The 22967-nt window shown below is 39.9% G+C and overlaps 1 protein-coding gene across 1 annotated transcript in view; it reads left to right on the forward strand.

Moving 5' to 3' along the window:
• The first annotated feature begins 137 nt into the window (after positions 1–137).
• The window catches only part of EPDR1 (ependymin related 1), a 31313-nt gene continuing 8483 nt past the window's right edge, over positions 138–22967 (forward strand). The window contains 2 exon segments of the mRNA XM_003318263.5: positions 138–308; positions 310–767. Coding sequence (XP_003318311.2) covers positions 138–308; positions 310–767 — 629 coding nt within the window.

A 22967-nucleotide genomic window follows, 5' to 3' on the forward strand; every position in this document is an offset into this window, starting at 1 on the left:
GCAAACGCAGCAGCTCTGCTTTTCCTATCCTGACCTTGAACTTGCCCCTCCGTGTGTGATTACCTGTTGAACACTGAAGTTAGTGGAGAAACACACTTCTCAGCACAGTCTCCCCCCATCCCCCCTCTTAAAACACGATGCCTCCCAGGATGCTAGTGGCACCACTGCCACTGCATTTCCTGTTGGCAGCAGTGAGCAGTGAAAACCGAAGCGGCAGAAGGCAGTGGCAGCAGGCAGTGGCAGCAGGCAGTGGCCCAGGCAGAAATAGCTCCCGCGCGATTCACTGGAGCCTTCCCCGGGCCCTGGTCCCCGGCTACCGGGACTCGCGCGTCCGGATCTCAAAAGCGGCAGAGGCCACCGAAGGGACAGGAAGCACCTTGGTCCAGACCACACTCCCGGCACAGTGCGGAAAGAGCCGGCGGGAGCCACTCTGATCCCGGACGCCTCAGCGCCCCCTTGGGCTTGGGCTTGCCCTCGGGCCGGGGAAGGCTGACCGCGATGCCAGGACGCGCTCCCCTCCGCACCGTCCCGGGCGCCCTGGGTGCCTGGCTGCTGGGCGGCCTCTGGGCCTGGACCCTGTGCGGCCTGTGCGGCCTGGGGGCGGTGGGAGCCCCGCGCCCGTGCCAGGCGCCGCAGCAGTGGGAGGGGCGCCAGGTTATGTACCAGCAAAGTAGCGGGCGCAACAGCCGCGCCCTGCTCTCCTACGACGGGCTCAACCAGCGCGTGCGGGTGCTGGACGAGAGGAAGGCGCTGATCCCCTGCAAGAGGTACAGGTCATCGGCCCGCGGGGCGGGAGTAGGGAGCCGCGCGGGCATGGGGAGGGCGAGGTCGCAGAGGCCTGCGCCCTGTAACTCTTTCCGGCCCCTTGCAGCTCCTCCCTTCTCCCAGAGAGATCTTTCGCGAGGAGGGTCGCTTGGGGATAGCATGGTCCGGGACTGGGAGGGGCGCTGCGCCCACCGAGGGCGGCCTGCTGGCGGGGGACTCAGTAACACCCAGCGAGGCGGTGGCAGGTAAAGAAGGGACCCATCCAGGGCGGGATCAAGCTGCAGAGTGCCCCATGCCCAGGTTCGCCCCTGTTCTCACGCTGCTGAGTCAGGCTCTGGGCTCATGGAGCCCCCTGCAGTCTAGGGCGTGTCTTCTGCGCTATCTCATTTCTTTCTAGAGCCATCTGCTAGAGAGGCACGCAGAATATGTATTTTCTAAGAAATACTTTTTGTATTTTAAAAGAATATGGCAAGATTACAAACGGTATGGGAAAGTGATAAAAAGAAAATTTCACCCACAAACTTACCAAATTGTTACAGCATTAAAATTTTGGTCTACTCCCTTTAAGTTTTTTGTTTATTTTAAAGCAAATTTTACATACTATGATCAAAAGCCATATGTTATCCGAATCTTTTTTTAACTTAACATTGTCCCTTATATGTTCTTATTTGCCATTTTATTAGCTTGCCTCCTATTTTTAATGGCTGCACAGTATCGCTTACAGGGGCAAAGCTGTAAGTTTCTTTTAAGTATTGGTCTGACCATTCACCTTTTCACATCTGTTGTGACAAAGGAAACCCTCTTTTTGAGATGTCATCTCGCTTGTGGCCCCTTTAAGACCTGATTTCTAATTTGAGATCACCACCTGTCTCCCTTCCAGAGCCCTGCCGTTCCCCCTAAGTGTGTTCCTGTCACTGGCCTCTCTTTATGGCATTTGCATCATTAGGAGTTGCAAAGTGAATTTCCATGGTTTGAAACTCCAATGGACTGTAAGATCTACAGCAAAAGGGCACCATTAGTTTATAGAACAAAACCAAACTTGATAATATCATTTATTCTAAAAGCATTTGTTCAAGTATTAGGCGACTTGAAGAAAGTATGGAAAGGGCAGACCCTTTCAAACAATATCAAGGGTGCAAAATAATGCATTATGAAATGCAGCACAGAGCAGCACAGTCATCATGGTGGACTGGGAATTGATTCGAAGTCTTTCAAGAACATGAATGTTTTCAGTAGGGTCTTGAAGGGCACAGTAATAATAAAAACAACTAACAGTTGCATACTTATTATATATGAGGCATGACACTGAGGACTTTACATCTATTATATAATTTAGTTTAAATCTCACAATAACTTGACAGTATAGGTTTTATGATCTCCATTTTACAGACAATAACTCTGAGGTCTAGGGAGATTAAGCAACTTTCTTAAGATCACACAGCTAATGCTTGAGGAAGCTGGGGGGGTTCTGACGCCTATGGTATACCAGGTTCACATTCATTCATTTATTTAACAAGCATTTGTTCATGTTAGGCACTGTGTATAAACAGAATGGCTCCTGGCTTTCAGGGAGGTCAGAGTCTGGAGGTGAAGTCACATAAATAAAAAAAATTTCCATACAGTGGGATGAGGGGTGAGAGCTGGGGTGTGATGAGAAGAACTCAGTTGGGCACCTAACCCAGGCTTCCTGGAGGAGCTGAAATGAGAGTGAGTTCCAAAACACCTGTACAGGTTTTCCAGGGAGATGTGGAGAGACTGCTGGTCCGGGGGATGCAGGTGTATCCATGCCTGGTATGTGTGTGCCATCCCAGAGTTTTTAGAGCTGAGTAAATTCCAAAAACCACAGACCACTCACTATTAGGGCTGAAGCACAGGACATGGCGAAGGGTCATACTGAAGGAGTTTTAAACAGTGGAATTTGTGATTAGATTATATAAAGATCCCTGGATGTGTCCTTAAGGATGCATTCCCAAGATGTGGACACAAAATGGAGCCATGTGGAGCAAGAGTAGAAGTGAGAACACAATCTTGGAGATTTTCGTAGTGGTCCAGGTGAGAGATGGGTAGTAGCGATGGAAATGGTGAGCAGGGGGCAAGTGAATGCATTAGGGAAGTATTGAAGAGGTTCAACTGAGGAAAATGTACATGATTGGATGGGTTGTGGCAGACATGGTGAGGGAGAGGAAAACGTTAAAGAGGCCCCCATTTTTGGCTTGTGAAGCTAATGGTACTGATGGCATAGGGTAGATGGTGATGCTGTTCCTTGCAACAGGGCTTGACTTTGTGCACTTCTAATTAAGGGTGCATAGGTATCCTATGTAATTTTATGTGAAGACTTGTACAGTAGTGGTGCATTGATGAATAGTCATATTGAAGATGGACTGGGATGGCCGAGAGCACATTGCTGAAGCAGAGGAGTGTGTCGAAGAGAAGGATAAGGGTTCATCTCTCCAAAGGTAGTATTTTTGTTTTACAATTAAAAAAATTAGACTTTAGAGTCAGACAAATCTGGATCTGAATCCAGACTCTGAATATGGGTCTTTGGGTAAGTTAATAAAGCTTTTTGAGTCTAAGTATCCTCATTTACAAAATGTGAACACTTATAATGCCTAATTTATTGGATTATTATGGGAATTAAATGAGCTCAAGTATATAAATCATATAGTACAATGTCTGATAGTACACACAAGATGCTCTGTTCATGGCCAAGGTTGGTCCCATCACTACCACTATCATCATTATCCTGGTAAAGTTACCATACCCCAGAGACTTGCTGCCAGCCCTTTGGGCTCAGAAACTTGATCCAGCAGCACACACAGACCCTTCCTTTGGGAACAACCTTCGAGTAAGGAAACTCAAATGCTAAACCCGTCTACCTCAATGAGTCTTATTGCTGGCATGAGGACCAGGATTCTCAAATCCACCAGACTAGGTCACTCTCTCCCTGTAGTCAGAACTATGTGGGGAGCCAAATTATCATCAGGCAGTTGTGAGCAAAGAGTTGGAGCAAATTCATTGAGCAAACATCTAATGATTGCCTGCCCTAGGTTAGGCTGTATGCTCAATGTGGAGTTTTCCATCATGAATAAGACAGGCCAGCCTGGGGTAAGGTTTAATGGTAATCAGGCAAAGGCAAAGTGATGCATTGATTTTCACAATAGAGATGACTTGGTGGTGGTTCTGTGCTACCCCAACTGTGCTGTTCCTGACCCCTTCCACTCAGAATGGACCCTTGGTGAGTACTGCTCAAGTCTGTCTGAGCAACCCTTCTTCCGTGACTCCATGACTGCCTAATATAGCCTTTAGATGTGTGTTTTATACCTTTAGTGGAGTCACAGCCAACTCTTGCTGGCTTAGAAGCATTTTTGTCCCTTTGCGGTGATTTCTCATTCCTCTGCCCTAATCCAATAGGTGCTGGTTTCACAGTTAAACTTCTAAAAGACATTTTTTCCCTTTCTTTCTGAGTTCTTGGCAAGGTTCTTTCTGACAGTCACATCGCTGGCCCTAAGTCAGATGTGGAAAAGAATGTTTAATGCATAAACACATTTTTAAGCTCTTTAAGTGTAGATTTGTTGGAACAAACTCAGAAACTTTTTCAGGTATTAACAGTCTGGCCAAGCAACCAGATGTTATTTGAAGAAAATATGGATGAGTTGTCTCTTCATATTTATGAGTAAGTTGAGAAGTAAGTTTTAGAATTGGATCAACTTCTTAAGATTTTCATTTTGCATCCAGATAGTTATGGAAAATCCCATTGATAGTTACTGTGGAATGACTAGGATTTTCCAGGCTCTGTTTTCCCTGAGATGATGGAAAAGATTAAACAACTTTACAAGCTTCAGATAAGACAAGACTGAGCAGCAAATGGGAAATATTAGTAATTGATACCATTTTATTTTCTAATTCCAACTGTCATTTTCCGACTCCTTGATTAAATCCACAAGTATTTATTTGAAAGACTGAAGGAAATCAAGAAGATGATTTTCATATTTCAGGCAGCATGTTGAACTTTATAGGGGAAGCAGCGTTGATACACAATGAACCCTCTCAGGCCACCAGTAACTATAGGCTCCCCCTTACAAAATGGTGGCTTGGGTGTTGGAATCAATGAAGCTCTTAATGCAGAGTGAGCAGAGAGGCAGTAAAACAATATGCACAGTCTGGTATCTTGGAATATTATTTCATCACCAGTCGTACATGTTCTATTAAGGATTTGTATTTGTAAAACATGAAAAATATGTCACAAATGGGGCAGCAGGTGGATTCTTATTCAAATTCTGATTAATTCATGTCTGCTTCTCTTGATTCTCCCAGAGCATATTATTTCTTGGAGAAGAGAATAGCATTAACCTCTTTTTTAAACAGAGAATCAGCCTCCTGTAGTGGAGAGAGCAGGGGCATTCGTGTTAGACCATGATGGAGTGACAACCATGGCTTCTAATCCTGCCTTCACCCCAATAAGGTCCTCAACATTGCAGAACCTCTGGGTTTTTCATCTTTTAATTTAATTTGAATGATGCCTACAATGTTGATACTAAATCACTTTTAGGCTTTCGTTTGTTAAATGCTAGGTACAGATAGTATTAAATGATATCCTGAAGGCACCAATTGTACTTTTATTAGATCAGGCTGATTCACTGTTTCTAATGCAATGAACTTGACACAGATTTTAAATTTTTTCTCAACCTGTCCCATTGTGTAGACAAATTAATTCAAAGTTCTTTTTCTTCCTTCTCTTTTTCATCTAAGCCTGTGCTTATGAGTAGAAAAAGAGAAGAGGCTACCTTGAAATGCCTCGGGCCCAAACTCAGAAGGCTCTGCACTCAACTGAGCCTCCCTTCCTACTAAGAATGGAATAGTGTTGCTTATAGGGGTGTTGGTCCAAGTATCAGCTGTGGATGATTAATTCCCAGGGCTGCTATCACCTAAGGTAACTTCAGTAATCTTATGTGTTTGGAAAGGAGGATGAGGATTATTTTTCAAATACATAATTTTGTTTTATTTTGAAACAATCTCACACCTACAGAAAAGTTGCAATTATAATACAAAGAGCTTCCCCCTCGCCTGAACTGTTTGATAGTAAGTTGCCAAACTGATATACCCACAATCCCCAAATGCTTCAGTGTATTTCCTCCCAGCAAGGACATTCTCCTGCATAACCACAATACAACCATAAAAGTCAGGAGATTAACACCAGTTCATTTTGACCATCTGAAATTCAGGTGTCATTCTTGTTTTGCCAGTTGTTCTTTGTATGTTCTTCATAGCAAAAAAAAAAAAAAAAGATTTAAATGCAAGCATTACACTTAAGTGTGGTGTCTCTGTGGTCTCTTTCTGTCTGGAATAGTTCCTAGGTCTTCCTTGCACTTTAGTGCTTTTAAAGATTGCAGGCCAGTTATTTTGTAGAATGTTCCTTGATTTGGGTTTGTCTGATGTTTCCTCATAATTAGATTCAAGTTACTTACCTTTGGCAGGAATATCAGGGATAATACTCTGTTCCAATTGCATCCTGATGTTCACTTTGATCACCTGATTGACTGTTGTCTGCCAGCCTCCTTCACTGTGAAATGATACATTTTTTCTTTTTAGTTAGTAAGATTTGGTAGGGAAATATTTTAAAACCATGTACATAACCCATTCTTCATTAATCTTCTGAATTATACTTTATTTGTATCAGTGTGGACTCAAGCCTTCTAATTTTGTTCTATTTGCTCTCATTGTTTACTTTGCTGTTCATAATGTCCTAGATTTGGCCAGTGGAAGCCTCTTCAAATTGGTTTCTATGTTCTTTTGATGTGTTTGGGCACTTCCTTGCTTTCCGGCACAGCAAGATATTTCAAGATCATCTATACTTTTCCTGCCCCAGTCCTAGGATAAACCATTTTTCAAGAAGCCCTGGTTACTTTTCCTGGAGAATAATATGTGGAAGTCAGAACCTGTGCTCTGGTCATGCTCAGTGCTATCAGGTGGCACTGCTACCAGGTCCTCTCAATGGACAAAGCAAGGGGTGTTAAGTTTGAATACACACATCCCTCCCCCCACACACTCATACATATATACACATTTACATCTATATTTATTTCTGAACCTCCAGTTCTAATCCATACAGGTGTTTAAACTGATGCCTTCATTCTAATCCAACACTACATGGTTCATTCTAGTTTTTTCTTTTTCCTTTCCTTTTTGCTACTCCCTTCTCAGCCAGTGAGAAAACTGGCTTACTATTCAATTGCAGTAGGTAACCAGTCATGTATCATTATGCTCTCTCCTTCAAACATGGGCTCTGCACTCCAGGCCAGCCCATGTAGAAGCCTATCTTCCTTGGTCCTACCTAGTGGCTTTAGTCTAAATTGTTCAAGAGAAAGGAGTAGGTGAAATTATGTTCTTAACATATGTTAGTATTGCTTTTGGATTCTCAGTATGTCATCATTACAAATCCTCAGAGGGTGTTTCTGTGTGACTGGGGGAGGCAGACTAATATAAAGTGCTCAATAAATCTATTTGATCATGAATCTTGTCTTGCATGGATTGGATTTTCATTTTAAGAAATCATGACTTTGTGAATATTAAGAGCATGACTTCTCCTTTGACCTTTACTCCATCATTTTGGTCTCAGATGGCTGGAGATAGCATATTCTTTTGTGAGCTGAGGAAGTCTTGACTGCTTGTGGCCTCCTGATCCTCAAAGAATAAACCATACTGATTTGCAATACTTGAGTTTCACAATATTTGAGTTTTTCTTCAAGAAACAGATTTTCTTGGAAGCACACAAAGTTTGATTTAAGGGACTTAATTCAGTGTGTCTATAGACCCTGGATTTCAGACTATTAATGCTGAGATGGGGAGGGAGAAGCAGGCACTGGGGAAAAAAGATCCAAAGAAGATAAGCCCAGGAGAGTAAGGAGGCTGATGGAATGTAAGACAAATTTACAAATGGAAGCCAGAGGTGGTCACTATACTGCTTTGAAAACATCTTTACTTTCTCCAATAACCTTGAGCTGTTTCTTCCTGATTCTGACCTTGAGGATGGTGGTCAGGGGCAAAGTGCCCAAAGATCTGAAAATATTCCACCAATTAGTGGTTTGTTTTTCCTGGAATAAATATGATAGTCTTAGATTTCACCAATTCCAGTAAAAAATTTCTATTTTCCCCCTTAACATTTTCTTTTATTTTACCCATCTTTAAATAAAAAAAAAAAAAAAACTTCTCTTGATCTTACCAGCTGAAATCTCATTCTCCTCTTCTATTTAAAGCAAATCTCATGCTAACTACAATTTTTGTACTCCCATGCTTTCTTGAACACCCTCCAATCACTTTTGTCACCATTCTATTGAAAATACTCTGGTCAAAAGCAAGAAGCTCTACATTACTAATCAACCAATCTTTGATCAGTCCTCATGTTACTGTAGATTAATTCCCCAATCTTGATGCACTGTCTTCACTTGGCTTTCAACATGCTGGTCTTCTGGTTTTCCTCCTCCCACCTTATTTCCTCTCCTCAAGCCTTTTTGCTCTTTCTGCTCTTCTCTGGACTGCTAATAGTGGACTCTCCCAGGGCTCAGGCTCTCATCTCTTTACATTCCTACCTATACCCTAATTTTGATATATACTGAATCTGACCATACCTCTACTGTTATTCTGGTCCAAACCTTTATTATGTCTTGGCTGGATGTTTATGATAGCCTCCTAACAGGTGTCCCCACTTCAGACCTTGCTCCCTTTAGTCTGTTCTCCACATAGAAACCCCAGGGGTTCTCTTGAAAATATGTCATGCCACTCCTTGGCTCAGGATCTGCTCCCCAGCCTTTTCCCTACCTTATCTCTGTCACCAGCTCACTCATTGTGGACCTGGCCTCAGCACGCTGACTTCTGCCTCTGCCTAGAAAGCCTTTTTCCTAAGAAGCTGCATGACTTACTCCCAAATTGAACTGTTTCTCTGCTCAACATTCTCAGTGCCCCCTCACTGCTTTATATTAATATATCCAAGACACTTATGACTATCTGGCAGAGTGTTTAATATTAAAGTTTGTTCCTTCATCTCCCCCACCTTCCCTCATGCACAGTAAGGCTCCGTAAGGCCAGGGGTTTTGTATGGTTGTTGCTGTGTCTCTAACTCCTCAGAACACTTTACATTCTTTCCAACATACTATGTGGGACCTAAACGAATACTTGTCCCATATGAAAGGAACTGTGTTCTGATGTCGGAGAAGGCGTTTCCCAAAAGCTCCATTTTCTAACTGCTAAGAGCAGGGCCTGACTAATTTTTATTTATTTTTTTGAATCAGTGAATGAGGGAAATGAATAACTGATAATATACATTCATTGTAGAAGGATACCTAAATAATAGATATGTATTTTCTTTCCTTTTTTCCTTATAATTAAATTTCTTAGACAATAAAATGATAGATTTATGTAATGGTTTCATGGTTTTTCATTTATATGTTAAGTTATACCTCTTTTATGTTAAGAATGATTTTTGACATCGAATTACACTGCAGTGTTTTGAAAAGTTTTCCAGTAGGGTTGAAGTGGAGGGCACACCACCACCTCCAGAGAGTGGATGCCCCAAACTCCTTTCGCCCATGAGCCACTCCCCCACTGCCCTGTCATCAAACACTGTCTTCAGTGTCTCTCTTGTGCCTCAATTTCAATTTTGGGGAATTTCACCCAATGTGGGCATTTGAGATTTATTTCTAAAGCACCCACAGTTTCTCAGAAGCAGTGCCTTTTTGAGTCAGGAGGCCATCTGAAGAGGAATCAGATCCTTAGCAGGGTGCCTAAGTTACCCTCAGTCCCCCCAAAGAAAGGAGAAACTCTTGGGATGATGGCTCCCCTAAAGAAGGCAACTTCTCCTGGAGGAAAAGGATATACAATGCCTTGGATGACTCCTGCCCGCTCACAGAAGGCTGCTTTTGTTGTGGCTTAAAGTTAGATCTTCTGGTAGAGTTCTAGAATGTGGGCCCTGCCGATGAGTGACAGCCAAAAGCTCACCTCGGAAGAGGCACCAGAGTCACAGCCCCAGCTCTCTCAGGGAAGACACTGCTCCAGAGCATCTCAGAAGCCACCAGGGAAGACAGTGGCAGATGGGAAGCCGGTGGTGCAGGGCCAAGGGCACAGCTCTGCCTGACGCAGCATTGTCAGCAATAGGTAACATATAACTTATGAGGAGTATCTGAGTACCAGCAGGCACTCTTGGGAGTGAAGGATGGGGGAAGAGAATCTGCCCCAGACTTCATATCCATTGGAAATGCCACATCAGGTGCTGTATCTTGGCATGGATTGTGTTTCCTGTAGGTGTGGGAGTTCTTCTTCTCACAGTCAAGCCCTCCACCTGTCCCTTGTCACACACCCTGTCCTTTTGAATAGAAATTCTCATCCTAGCCCAGCTTCAGGCACGGCCTGGCTTACCCTTGGACCCCAGAGATCTCACCCTTCTAAGGTCTCAACTCTCCTTAAGGAGTTAGGAAATGAAGCTTGGGAATCCACTTCTCGGACATCAGAACACAGTTCCTTTTGCACAGGACAAGTATTTATTTAGGTTCCACTTAGTATATTGAAAAGAATTTGAAGTGTTTTGGTGGTTTGTAGTCCTCTTTCATCATGCTGAATCAAGCCTCAAAAAGGTCAATTTCTGCAGTTGTTAAAACACAGAGGAATTTTTATAGTGTGTGTGTTTGCATAAGTTTATAAGGAGCTTTGTCACAAGGTCTTCTGTTTTAGAGAAACAAGCCATTTTACTCCTTTCATAGTTCACTGCAATTTATTTTATACTAATTTTCATATTTACCTTTATTTCAATTCATGTTTTAGTCAGCTAGAGAAATTATTCAATTTTTTTTTTCAGAGAAGACACTAAGGTTGCATACTTTCAGAGATTTTCAATGTCTAAGCACATCTACTTATTGCCATTTAAATAATGATTTTTTTTGGTGTATACAATATGGGTAAAAATAGTCTTTTTGCTTAAATATGTTTATGGCATTTACAGCTCTCAAAGAGAAGTCTGAGGCCAGGTGCGGTGGCTCACGCTTGTAATCCCAGCACTTTGGGAGGCCGAGGCGGGTGGATCACCTGAGGTCAGGAGTTTGAGACCAGCCTGGCCAACTTGGTGAAACCCCATCTCTACTAAAAATACAAAAATTAGCCAGGCATGGTGGCATGCGCCTGTAATCCCAGCTACCCAGGAGGCTGAGGCAGGAGAATCACTGGAGCCTGGGAGGCAGAGGCGGCAGTGACCTGAGATTGCACCACTGCGCTTCAGCCTGGGTGATAGAGCAAGACTCCATAAAAAAAAAAAATAAAATAAATAAAAATTTAAAAAAACAGAAGTCTGACACCAAACTAAATTTGGTTTCGTTTCAATAATTTTTTTTCTGCCCATGTTTCTGTAGGTTGTTTCTATTATCCTTGAATTTTATTAACATCTCCAGGTAAGCTGTAGTTTTAGGGGAACTTTGTTTTTGTTTCACTTTGTTTTGTTTTTTTGTTTTTGTTTTTTGAGACAGAGTCTCACACTGTTGCCCAGGCTGGAGTGAAGTGGCGCAATCTAGGCTCACTGCAACCTCCACCCCCTGGGTTCAAGTGATTCTCCTGCCTTAGCCTCCCGAGTAGCTGGGACTACAGGTACACACCACTGCACCCGCCTAATTTATTTATTTATTTATTTTTTGTAGTAAAGAAGGGGTTTCACCGTGTTAGCCAGGATGGTCTCGATCTCCTGACCTTGTGATCTGCCCACCTTGGCCTCCCAAAGTGCTGGGATTACAGGCGTGAGCCAACGTGCCCGGTCGGGAACTTTCCTCTAGTATTTCTGGAGGTTTGATACTCTGCTTTTTTCTTGGTTCCTTACAGAATCTCTTTCTGCTTATCTGTTCTGGTTCTCTTACATTACATCTGTCTTCCAAATGTCTTCTTTGCTTTAGCCTTTTCATCACTTAATGTTTTTTTCCCCTCTGAATTCTACAATAATACCCTCTAAGTCACTGCCTGTGAGGTGGTTTTTGTTGTTGTTGTTGTTTTTGCCATAGTCAATCTGCTTTACAATGCCATGACTGCATTTTTAATTTCTAAATTTTTAAAATTTATTTACTTATTTATTTAGAGATGACATCTCACTATGTTGCCCAAGCTGGCCTCAAACACCTGGGCTCAAGTGGCCTGCTTACCTCGGCCTCCCAAGTATCTGGGACTTCAGGCCCTTGCCACTATTTTTTATTTTGATAATGATGTTTTTCATCAGAAAGCTAACCTTGTGGTCACACATTATTCCTTTTCAATTGTAAACACAGTCTATCCCAAATCCCAGTGAAAATAAAAAATAAGATTTATATTTCAGAGTTTCATTAAATGTTAGCTGGAAGGGTTTGCGTGAGTTTATATTTCAACATGGTGGGAATTGATCTATTTCTGCTAAATGGCATCATGCTGACCCTGCACTATTCTTCCCATCCTTCTTAGAGTACCCCCTGCTATGTCGTTCTAGAAGCCACTGAGCACCATGGCAACCTGGATATCTCAGTACTAATGATGCTATTTCTTTTTGTGGTGGTGAAAAAAAACTCAGCCTGCACTACTGTCTCATGAGAAATTTTTTATTATCTTTCATCAGATGAAAGAGTATTTGCCTACACATTGCCAATATTCATCCAGATATATTTTGGGAAAAAAAGCTCTTCAATTTCTCAAGCACTTTTTTCATCTTTTGAACTGGAATCCAAGTCATGGAGGCCCATCACCTTACAGCTTCTTAAATGGCAAACATAATTATTCTTTGATTTTGCTTTTCCTCAGGCTGCATTCTTAAGTAATTTAATTTTCCTTTTGTTATATGTGATTGGCAACAATATGCACAGTGAGTTTGTATCTAACACAATTTTGAAATAGTGTTTTTTCTTTTTTATGTCTCATAATCATTGCAGGGTGTAACTCAAACTTAGTATACGCCAGCATGGCAAGTGGCCGCAGCTCAATTCTTCCTCCTGAGAGTCAGATGGCCGGCATGCATTACTAATCTATTATAGTGCGTATTAAACAAATCCAAAGTTTGTTCAATTTTTTCCATAAAAGCCAAAGTCCTTTTGTAATCACAATATAATATTTGTCTACTCCCTTTTCTGTAATTTAATATATCTTGGATGGCCAAGCAGTTCTACATGGATGGGAAGAATCACTCCTTCCCCCTGTTGTGAGCGAGGAGGCACATGGTGTTTAAGAGTTAGAATGAGTCTGGTTGACCCCATACTTAACTACGAAGTTATGCTGTGAGCCTTATATTTTCTCATCTGTTAAAAAAAATAAAAATGCTAATAACATGTTCAACCAGCTGAATTTGCCAGTCTGTAACCTCTGCTTTGGATGTGTTCTTTTTTTCCTGACTACTCCAAATTGTGACAGAAAAACACTTGTCTCTTGACTGTTAAGGCAGTAGCTGCTCAGGTTCACCTATACCCAGGCCAGGCTCCGGTATTTGTGGTTCTAGGATTAGTCAAATCTTTGGGCCTTGCTCATTCTGAGAGGGAAGGCTCTCATAGAGTTTTTGTAATGAATTGAGTAGATGTTATCCATAAAGGAGTGGTTTTTATTCATTTCATTAAGGATATTTACAGCTATAAGTGTCAGAAAATCTGACTAGCAAATGCTAAAATATAAGAATATTTGTTGTTTACTCCAGAATTCTTGGGATACATGTTCCTAGGTCTGATTCAACAGTTTCATCAAGACCCCAGGCTTATCTGCATCCACTTACTCTGCCATTCTTTTTTTTTTTTTTTTGAGACAGAGTCTCGCTCTGTCACCTAGGCTGGAGTGCAGTGGCGCGATCTCAGCTCACTACAAGCTCCACCTCCCGGGTTCACACCATTCTCCTGCCTCAGCCTCCCCAGCAGCTGGGACTATAGGTGCCCGTCACCACGCCTGGCTAATTTTTTGTATTTTTAGTAGAGACGGAGTTTCACTGTGTTAGCCAGGATGGTCTCGATCTCCTGACCTCATGATCCACCTGCCTTGGCCTCCCAGAGTGCTGGGATTACAGGCGTGAGCCACCATGCCCGGCCTACTCTGCCATTCTTAGCATGATGGCTCGTAGTTCCAAGATTGCATGTTGACTTGTTGCCTCATGGTTTCAAGATGGCTGCCTCTGCTCCCAGCATTATATCCTCTCCCAACTACAGTCAAAGACAGAAAGTGAAGGGAGTAGCTTCCCTAGAACAAGGACGCTCCTCTTTTTTTTTTTTTCTTTTTCCTTTGAGAAAAAAGAGGAATCTCCAGAGGATTCTCTCTCATTACAAACTTTCCTTTAGATCTTCAAAGCCAGAACCAGATACCTTTAGCTCTAAGGGAGACTAAGAATATGAGTACAGTCAGCCCTCTGCATCCATGGATCCCATATCCATGGATTCCACCAACTACAGATGGAAAATATTCTTTTAAAAAATTAAAAATGGCCAGGTACGGTGGTTCATGCCTGTAATACCAGCATTCTGAGGGGCTGATGTGAGAGGATCACTTGAGGCCAGGAGTTTGAGACCACCCTGGGTAATATGACAAAACCCCATCTCTACAAAAAAATACATAAAATGTCCAGGTATGGTGGCATGTGCCTGTGGTCCCAGCTACTTGGGAGGCTGGGGCAGGAAGATTGCTTGAGCCTGAGAGGCAATGGTTGCAGTGAGCGAAAATAATGCCATTGCACTCCAGCCTGGGTGACAGAGTGACACTCTGTCTTTAAAAAAAAAGTTAACTATGACAATAAAAATAATACAAATCAAAAATATATAGTGTAATCACTATTTATATAGCATTTACATTGTATAAAGATTATAAATAATCTAGAAATAATTTATAGTATACAGGAGAATATGCATAGGTTATATGCAAATACTAAACCATTTTATCTAAGGGACTTGAGCATCTGTGGATTTTGGTATCTACAGGGCTCCAATCTTCCATGGAGGTAGAGGGACTAATCAGTGTGATTTTCTCAACCTCTATATTGAGAGACAGACAAGGGAGAAGGGGTACAAATGCCTGCTGGGTCTTTTAGGAAGGGATCCACCATAGCACTCAGAATGTTCTGTCCTTCATCTCTCTATCCCACCTGGATGAATTAGCCCTTCTTTGTTACGTAGTAGAGCAATTCATATGTATACATGTAAAATGATTTGTTTCCCTGTTAAAAGTTAACTGATGATGATAAACACAAATATGAGATTTTCCTGCCATGGTTATGATACCTTACATTTATATAACAATTTTATATCTATTATCTCAAATTCTGTTCATAAGAATGTCATAAGTTTCAAATTTTTGGTCTCTCCATATGAGAAGTAGAGAGATGACATTTATGATCATACAGCTCATCAATAGCAAATGAGGAAGCTTGATTCTTTGACCTAAGCTTTTTAACCTTTTACGTTGTCTGTAAACCTTATGCCAAATTAAGAAAACTAGAAAGTTTTTTTTTCCCTGCTTCTAGTAGGGTAAACTTTTAGTATCTTTTCTAATGCAGAGAAATTAATGAAGCTCTACATCTAGTTAAAAATTCCAGTGTTTTTGTTGGGTAGGGGTGGTGAGGTGGGACAGTTAGTAGTATCTCATAAAATATGATATGGGAATTTAGTTTGATCCAATGATCCCATTCTATAAATTTTTTTGCTGGGATATAAACACAGAAAGATAAAAGGTTTTATCTCCAATTCATATTCAGCATCATTAATATTAACAAAACTGTAGAAATAATCTAAACGGACATGATTTGGGAACTAGCAAATCATGGCATATATATATATATATATATATATATATATAGGAAATGTGAATCTGTTAAAATTATTGTAATTCAATCTCACTTATGAATATTGATATAATAAGTGATTAAAAGTTCCTTAATAGCAGACTAAGTCCAACAGCACATTAAAAAAAATACATTGTAATCAAGTGAGATTTATTCCAGGAATGCAAAGATGGTTCAATTTTAGAAAAACCATAAATATCTATAAAATAATCATGTGATTATAGCCTTAGTCTGGCAGAAAGGCAGTTGATAACATTCAACAAACATTCATAATACAATGGATTCAGTAGGAACTGATGGATGCTTCTTTAACATAGCACAACCTGTGTAGTTCTTAATTTACTTGAAACCACAGCCCTTTTTCTGCTAAACTCAGGAAGAAGGCAAGGATGCCCATTACCTACATTCTATTTAATATTGTGCTGAATTTACTGACCAGTATAGACAGAGAAGACAAAGTAATTAGTGGTAAGGGATTAGAAAAGAAGAAATTGAAAACCATCTCTATCAATGATATGGATATAGTATTCCTGGAAGACACAAAAGACCTGAACATAAAACTAATTCAGACAATAAAAGTAAGATGGCTATATGTAAAATTAACATGAAAAATCAATAGTCTTCATATATACAAACAATAACCTTGCTAGAATGATAGTGTAAGAGAAAGTGTCATTTAAAACAGCAACAGTGACAACAAAAGATCAACTACTTAGAAACAAATTTAAAGGAAATGTGCAAACCTTGTATAGGAAAAAATTTAAACACTCCTTTTTTGGAGTGATAGGATGATTCAACACCATAAAGATATCAGTTCTCCTAGATTTAACTCAATTCCAATAAATGCAAAGAAGCAGGATTTTTTTTTTAGCCAAGTTGATGCTAAATTTCATATGGAAAAATTAAGAAGCCCAAACATAGGAAAACCTTGGAAAAGAAGGACACAAGAGGAGGACCAGTAAATTTGACCAAATGTTGAAATACACTAGTAAGTCTCTGTAATTAAAAAGTGTGACATTGATGTGTAAATAGGCAATTCAGTGGAATAAAATAGAGTCTTGAAATAGATCCACATACATCTGGAAATTAGGTATGTGATAAGGTTGGCATCTCAAATCACTGGGGAAAAGATGGACTTATTAATCAGTGTTGTTGGAACAACTGAGAAAAGATAAAACTGAATCCACATCTCACACCATACATAAAAATAAACTGCAAACCAAACTAAAGATCTAACAAACAAAATAAAACCACACAGTTATGATAGAAAACATGATGCATTCCTTTATAATCTGAGAGTAGGAAGCTTTTTTAAAATATGACAAAACCCAGAAACAATAAAAGGAATTTGCTTTTTAAAAATGAAAAATCCTTTGCATTGTAGAAAAAATTTAAATAAAACCAACAAATGGCAGGGGAAATTTATATCAAGTACAAAATGCTAATTAATTAATGATCTATAGAAAATAGAGAAGAGAAAAAAATCCTGATATGCAGAGAAATGAACAGTCAGTTCATGGAAAAATAAAATCAGATGATGCTTAATATATGAACACTCCACCAACTATTATGAAAGAAGGTGAATTAAAATTACACTGCTCTTTGAAAGGTTAGTGACTGAGGAGGCACAATGGAGGCTTCTGAGGTGCCTTATCTTTGATCTGTGCTGGAGATACTCAGATTGTTCACCTAAAAAGTTTCTCAAGTTCCACACCTTAAATCTATGCAATCTATTGTACAAGGGGACTTTTACAAGTTCATAGGAAAATAGAATTAAAAGATTCGAATAAAAAATATAAACATTTCTTGACAGAAGCCCCATCAACTTCAATACAGCTTTGTAAATGATAATAACAGCCATAGAGTCCATCCTTAACAAAGTGAGGTCCTGGGAATTTAACCATGTCAATGCAGTCTTTTTTACATATTAACTGAAGAAAAATGGGTGCCCTTTAATTTTTTTTTTTTTTTTTTTTTTTTGAGATGGAGCCTTTCTCTGCCGCCCAGGCTAGAATGCAGTGGTGCAGTCTCAGCTCACTGCAAGCTCTGCTTCCCGGGTTCATGCCATTCTCTTGCCTCAGCCTCCCAAGTAGCTGGGACTACAGGTGTCAGCCACCATGCCTGGCTAATTTTTTGTATTTTTAGTGGAGATGGGGTTTCACCATGTTAGCCAGGATGGTCTCCATCTCCTTACCTTGTGATCCGCCCGCCATGACCTCCCAAAGTGCTGGGATTACAGGCTTGAGCCACCACACCCAGTGCCTTTAAATATTTTTAAAGATTAGGAAACAAAAAGAAGTCAGAGGGAGCCAAATCAGGACTGTCAAGTGGATGATTAATGATTTCCCATCAAAAATCTCATGGAATTGTCCTTGTTTGATGAGAGGAATGAGCAGAAACATTGATATGGTGGAGAAGCTCTGGTGAAGCTTCCGTGGACATTTTTCTGCTAAAGCTTTGGCTAACTTTCTCAAACACTCTCATAATAAGAAGATGTTATCATTCTTTGGCTTTTCAGAAGGCGAACATGCAAAATGCCTTGAGCATCCAGAGAAACTTACCATGACTTCTGCTCTTATCCAGCCTACTTTTGCTTTAACTGGACCACTTCTACCACTTGGTAGCCATTGCTTTGATTGTGCTTTGTCTTCAGGATTGTAGTGGTAAAGCCATGTTTCAGCTCATGTTACAATTCATAAAAGAAATGCTTCAGGATCTTGACCACTTGTATAAAATTTCCATTGAAGGGTCTGCTCTTCTCTGCAGCTGATTGGACCGCCACAATTGTTTCAGTACCCTTGGGAGTGAAAAGTCTGCTCAACTGAAATTTTTCATTCAGAATTCTATAAGCTGAACTAATTGAGCTATCTGTGGTGCTGGCTATTGTTTCTCCTGTTAATTGTCTGTACAATTGTCCTATACAATTGTCTCCTGTACAATTAGGCATGACCAATTTTTTTTTTTTTGAGATGGAGTCTCACTCTGTTGCCCAGGCTGGAGTGCAGTGACGGGATCTTAGCTCACTGCAAGCTCCGCCTCCTGAGTTCACACCATTCTCCTGCCTCAGACTCAAGAGTAGCTGGAAATACAGGCGCCCACCACCACACCCGGCTAATTTTTTTGTATTTTTAGTAGAGACGGGGTTTCACCATGTTAGCCAGGATGGTCTCGATCTCCTGACCTCATGATCTGCCTGCCTCGGCCTCCCAAAGTGCTGGTATTACAGGCATGAGCCACCATGCCTGGCCCAAGATTTTTTTTTCTCACAAATTGATGTGGATGAACTGCCACTGTGGGCTTAAATCTTAAATCTTAATCTTAATATTGACTCCTACCTTTTTAAAATGAGTTATTTATTTGTAACTGCTGACTTCTTTCAAGCAATGTCACATAAACTTTTTGTAAAACATCAGTGATTTCACCATTCTGCCACTTGAACCTCATAATAAATTTAATATTTGTTCTTGCTTTAATTTTAGCAGAATGCATGTTGCTCTGATAGGAGCTCTACCCAAACTGATGTCTTATTCTTCTTGGTGCCTCAAACAAGATCCTGTTTAGGCATGTTATAACAAGTTTTGTGAGTTTATTTTGGTGGAAAAAGTTGGAATCCATGCATAGTTTTTTCATAATACACATTTTCCGTGAACTTTTTAAAGACCCCTCTTATGGATGTTATACTTACTAAAAATATTCTTAACAAAAACCTAGTAGTCAGATACCATTTCTTATTCCTCAGATTAGCACAAATTTAAGTTTGACAACATGCTCTGTTGGCAGGACTATAAAGAAAAAAGGCACTATAATATATTGCTGATAGGCATGCAAAATAGTACAACCCTGTGGAGAGAAATCTGGTAATATTTAACAAAACCACAAATGCTTTTACCTTTTGGCCTGGTAATTCCACATCTAATAATTTACCCTAAACATACAACTCCAAAACAGCACAACACAAGGTCATTATTTTTGTTAATATCAAAGGAATGGAAACAACTCAATGTTTATTGGTAGAAGACTGGCTAAAGAAATAATGATATTTGCACACAGTAAATTTACATGGCCATAAAGAAATAAGGATAGTCTGTAGGCATTAGTGGAGAATGGAGAAAGCAAGATGCAGAAAGGTCTATATGGCATGCTACTCTTTCTGTAAAGAAGAAGAGAAAATAATAATTCACATATGTAGTTGCTTATTTTTTGACAGGCATGCAGGAAAAATAAAATGGAAGCAGTTGAAAAGTGTTATCTATAAGGAGCATGAGGAATAGGGAAGAGGAGATAGGGATGGAAGGGGAACTTGCCTCAACGTACCATTTTCTGTCATTTTGAGTTTTGAAATATGAAAATTTTTACATATTTAAATAATAAAATCAGAGAGGAAAAGTGTAAAGTCCCTGAATTGGGAACAAACTAAAACAAAGGAACCTAATGATCTATCAATCTGGAAACATAACCACACAGAGAATAGGCTTATTCTAAGTAAATTTTTGACACAATACTGACTCTCGATACTACGGAATTATATTCTAAGGATAAGAGGAACTACAATGAAATCTTAAACTTCACTTGGCAATTTTGTTATTTATAATAGTTTTGAAGTTATTATTTCAAAATTATAGAATAAAGCAAATAAATGTTTTTGTTAATGTTTTTAGGAAGCATGATTTTTATTTTAAGAGGAAAGATATATAAAAGATATACAAAAAATAGGGGGAAAAACCTGTAATGTTAATTTAAATGGAAAATATCTATATGAATTCGAGTTTTTTTTTTTTAATTGGAAGCTCTGACCACTTGAAAAGCATTCAAAGCAATGACATCTCAATGGCAATGAGCCCATCTAGTGCTCTGATGTCAGTTTCTAAGTTGTTTCCCCACTAAGGGTAACTAGAGTTTTTTAGAGAAATGCCTGATTTCAGATCTGGGACAGGGAAAGTCCAAGGTTAGCCTGTGCCACCTTGTGTCGTAGAACATCGGGAAGCACTCAGAGACTAATAGGATTATGTCAGAAGATACATATACCAACTTGAAGGAGCTCCCTCTGGCCAAACTTGGGTAAATTTTAGCATCAAAAGGAATAATGACTTTAATTGTTTGTCATACATTGAATAAATAATAAATCCATGAGTCCAGAGTGGTACTCAATAGATTAAGATAGATGGATGTCATTTACTATACCATTGGTACTATGATCCTAACTCCCAGTGAAATAATTGATTCAGGAAATGGATTTGCCTAAAACCATTAGGTGACAGTTATTGGGTAACAGGACATTTCCAACATCACAAAGTATCACTCATCAATTACTTGCCAATTGCAAAAGGAAACACTTTTATAACAGATATCTGGAGTCACCATATAACTTGGTGATCAAAGTTAGCAGCATTAATAGTGGGAAGGTACATCACCTGTCTTCAGATATGATAAAGTCCAAAGTATACAACCTCACCAATGACATGTTATTTACAAATATCTTGGAACTCAAATCGAAAAGAGCCTTTAGACTTCATATCCATTTCATAAGAATGACAAACGCTCAAATAGCAATTTAAATGCCACCATGAGGAAACTGCCAAAGAAATCCACATTGTGGAATATCTGCAAACCTGAACTCTTCAAAGAGTCAATGTCATGTTGGAAAATAAAAAGGTAGGAGTACTGCTCCAGATTTTTGATAGAGACATAACCAAATATAATGCTTGAACTTTAATTGAACTCTGATTTGAAAAACCAGCTTTAAGATGTATTTGGGGGGCCACTTGAATATGGAGCAGATATCAGGGAATGAATTTTTATTTCTAAGATACAGTCCTATTGTGACCATGTGGCAGAAGCTCTTGTTTTAAGGAAGTATTTGGAAAACTAGAAAAAATACAGTAAAATGTAGAGAATTGTTGAGCCCAGGAGGCAGACATAAAAGTGGTCATTATACTAGTTCTTCAACTGTTCTGCATATTTAAAATATTTTATAATAAAAATTAGAAAAATTAGATTTATCTTTTTACTTAAAAGATTATCAAGGGCAAATTGTTGAATTTAAAATGCATAGTTAGAAAACAAATGAATGATAGGCACTCATTTGCGTAAAATGAGTATAGTACATATTGAAAAATCAATCCAATGTTTGTACACCTATGTTTATAGCAGCATTTTTCACAATAGCCAAAAGTTAGGAAACACCTAGGAATCCATCAGTGGATGAATGGATAAATAAAATATGGTGTATACATACAGTGGGATGTTATTCAGCCTTAAAAAGGAAGGAAATGCCAACACATGCTACAGCGCAGATAAACTTTGAAGATATTATATTAACTGAAAAGAAGAAATATTGTGTGATTCCACTTACATGAGCTATGTAGAGTAGCCAAACTCATAGAATGGTGGTTGCCAGGAGTTGGGGAGAGGGAGGAATGGGTTATTATTGTTTAATGGATATAGAGTTTCAATTTTGCAAGAGTTCTGGAGACTGATGTACCACAATGTGAATATATTTAACATTACTGAACTGTACACTTAAAAATGGCTAAGATGGTACATTTTTGTCACATGTATCTTGCCACAATTAAAACATAAAAATTTAGATATAAAAATTAATACGTACATAAAGACATATTTAGAAGAATATATGTCCAGACACATGTACAGAGTTGTTATTTCTGTAAATTAGAGTTTCTTGGCAATTTTTGCTTCCCTTTCCCTCCCTAGATTGCTTAATTTTTTAATATTGATCATGAATCTGTTTTACTAAAAAAAAACTATTTTCAAAAGCAAGAAAACTTCCCCAGATTTTCGGTGTTTCAGAAAACATGGTGATTCGAGAGCCTACTTTTTAGGGAAATGGATTTGCAGGAAACAATGGAAATTGTCAATGTAACCTGAGAATTTTAGTAAAAGCAACAAAAATCCTTTGTCCCATATGGTGAGAAACAAAACAGGCCGCTGGCCCGTCCTGTGTGTTGTGGTTGCCGTGGAGAGCTTGGCCTTCTGACCCTTTGGCAGGGCCTAGCCAACCTGACCTTGCTCACAGCTGAGGCTCAGCAGCAGCAGGGCCTTTGTGGGAACTCGCCTGCCCCTCCCAGTGAACTATGCTTTGCTTGGTGCCTGGCCAGCAAGGAGGCGAAGTTTGTCTGCTGTTGTTGACCTGGGCTGGTCTGCCTCCCTGTCCTGAACACCAATTCCAGCATCTCACCTTGCTTGACTGTGCCCCAGGGGGGGCGTTGGTGCCTCTCATCTCACAATTGCCTCTGTGACAGAGCCAGTCTTTGATCTCGCCTCCAGGAATCCAATTCCTCTCAAAGTCTGTTAATCCCTTGGGTCCACGGGTTATTCCCGTACAGCATCCCCACTCTGATTACTCATCTCAACCGTGGCTGATCTTTGCATTTTGACCTTTGGTCCCTGTCAG

Source organism: Pan troglodytes, chromosome 6 (genome assembly GCF_028858775.2).
Source record: "Pan troglodytes isolate AG18354 chromosome 6, NHGRI_mPanTro3-v2.0_pri, whole genome shotgun sequence".
In the NCBI taxonomy this organism is placed as follows: Eukaryota; Metazoa; Chordata; class Mammalia; order Primates; family Hominidae; genus Pan; species Pan troglodytes.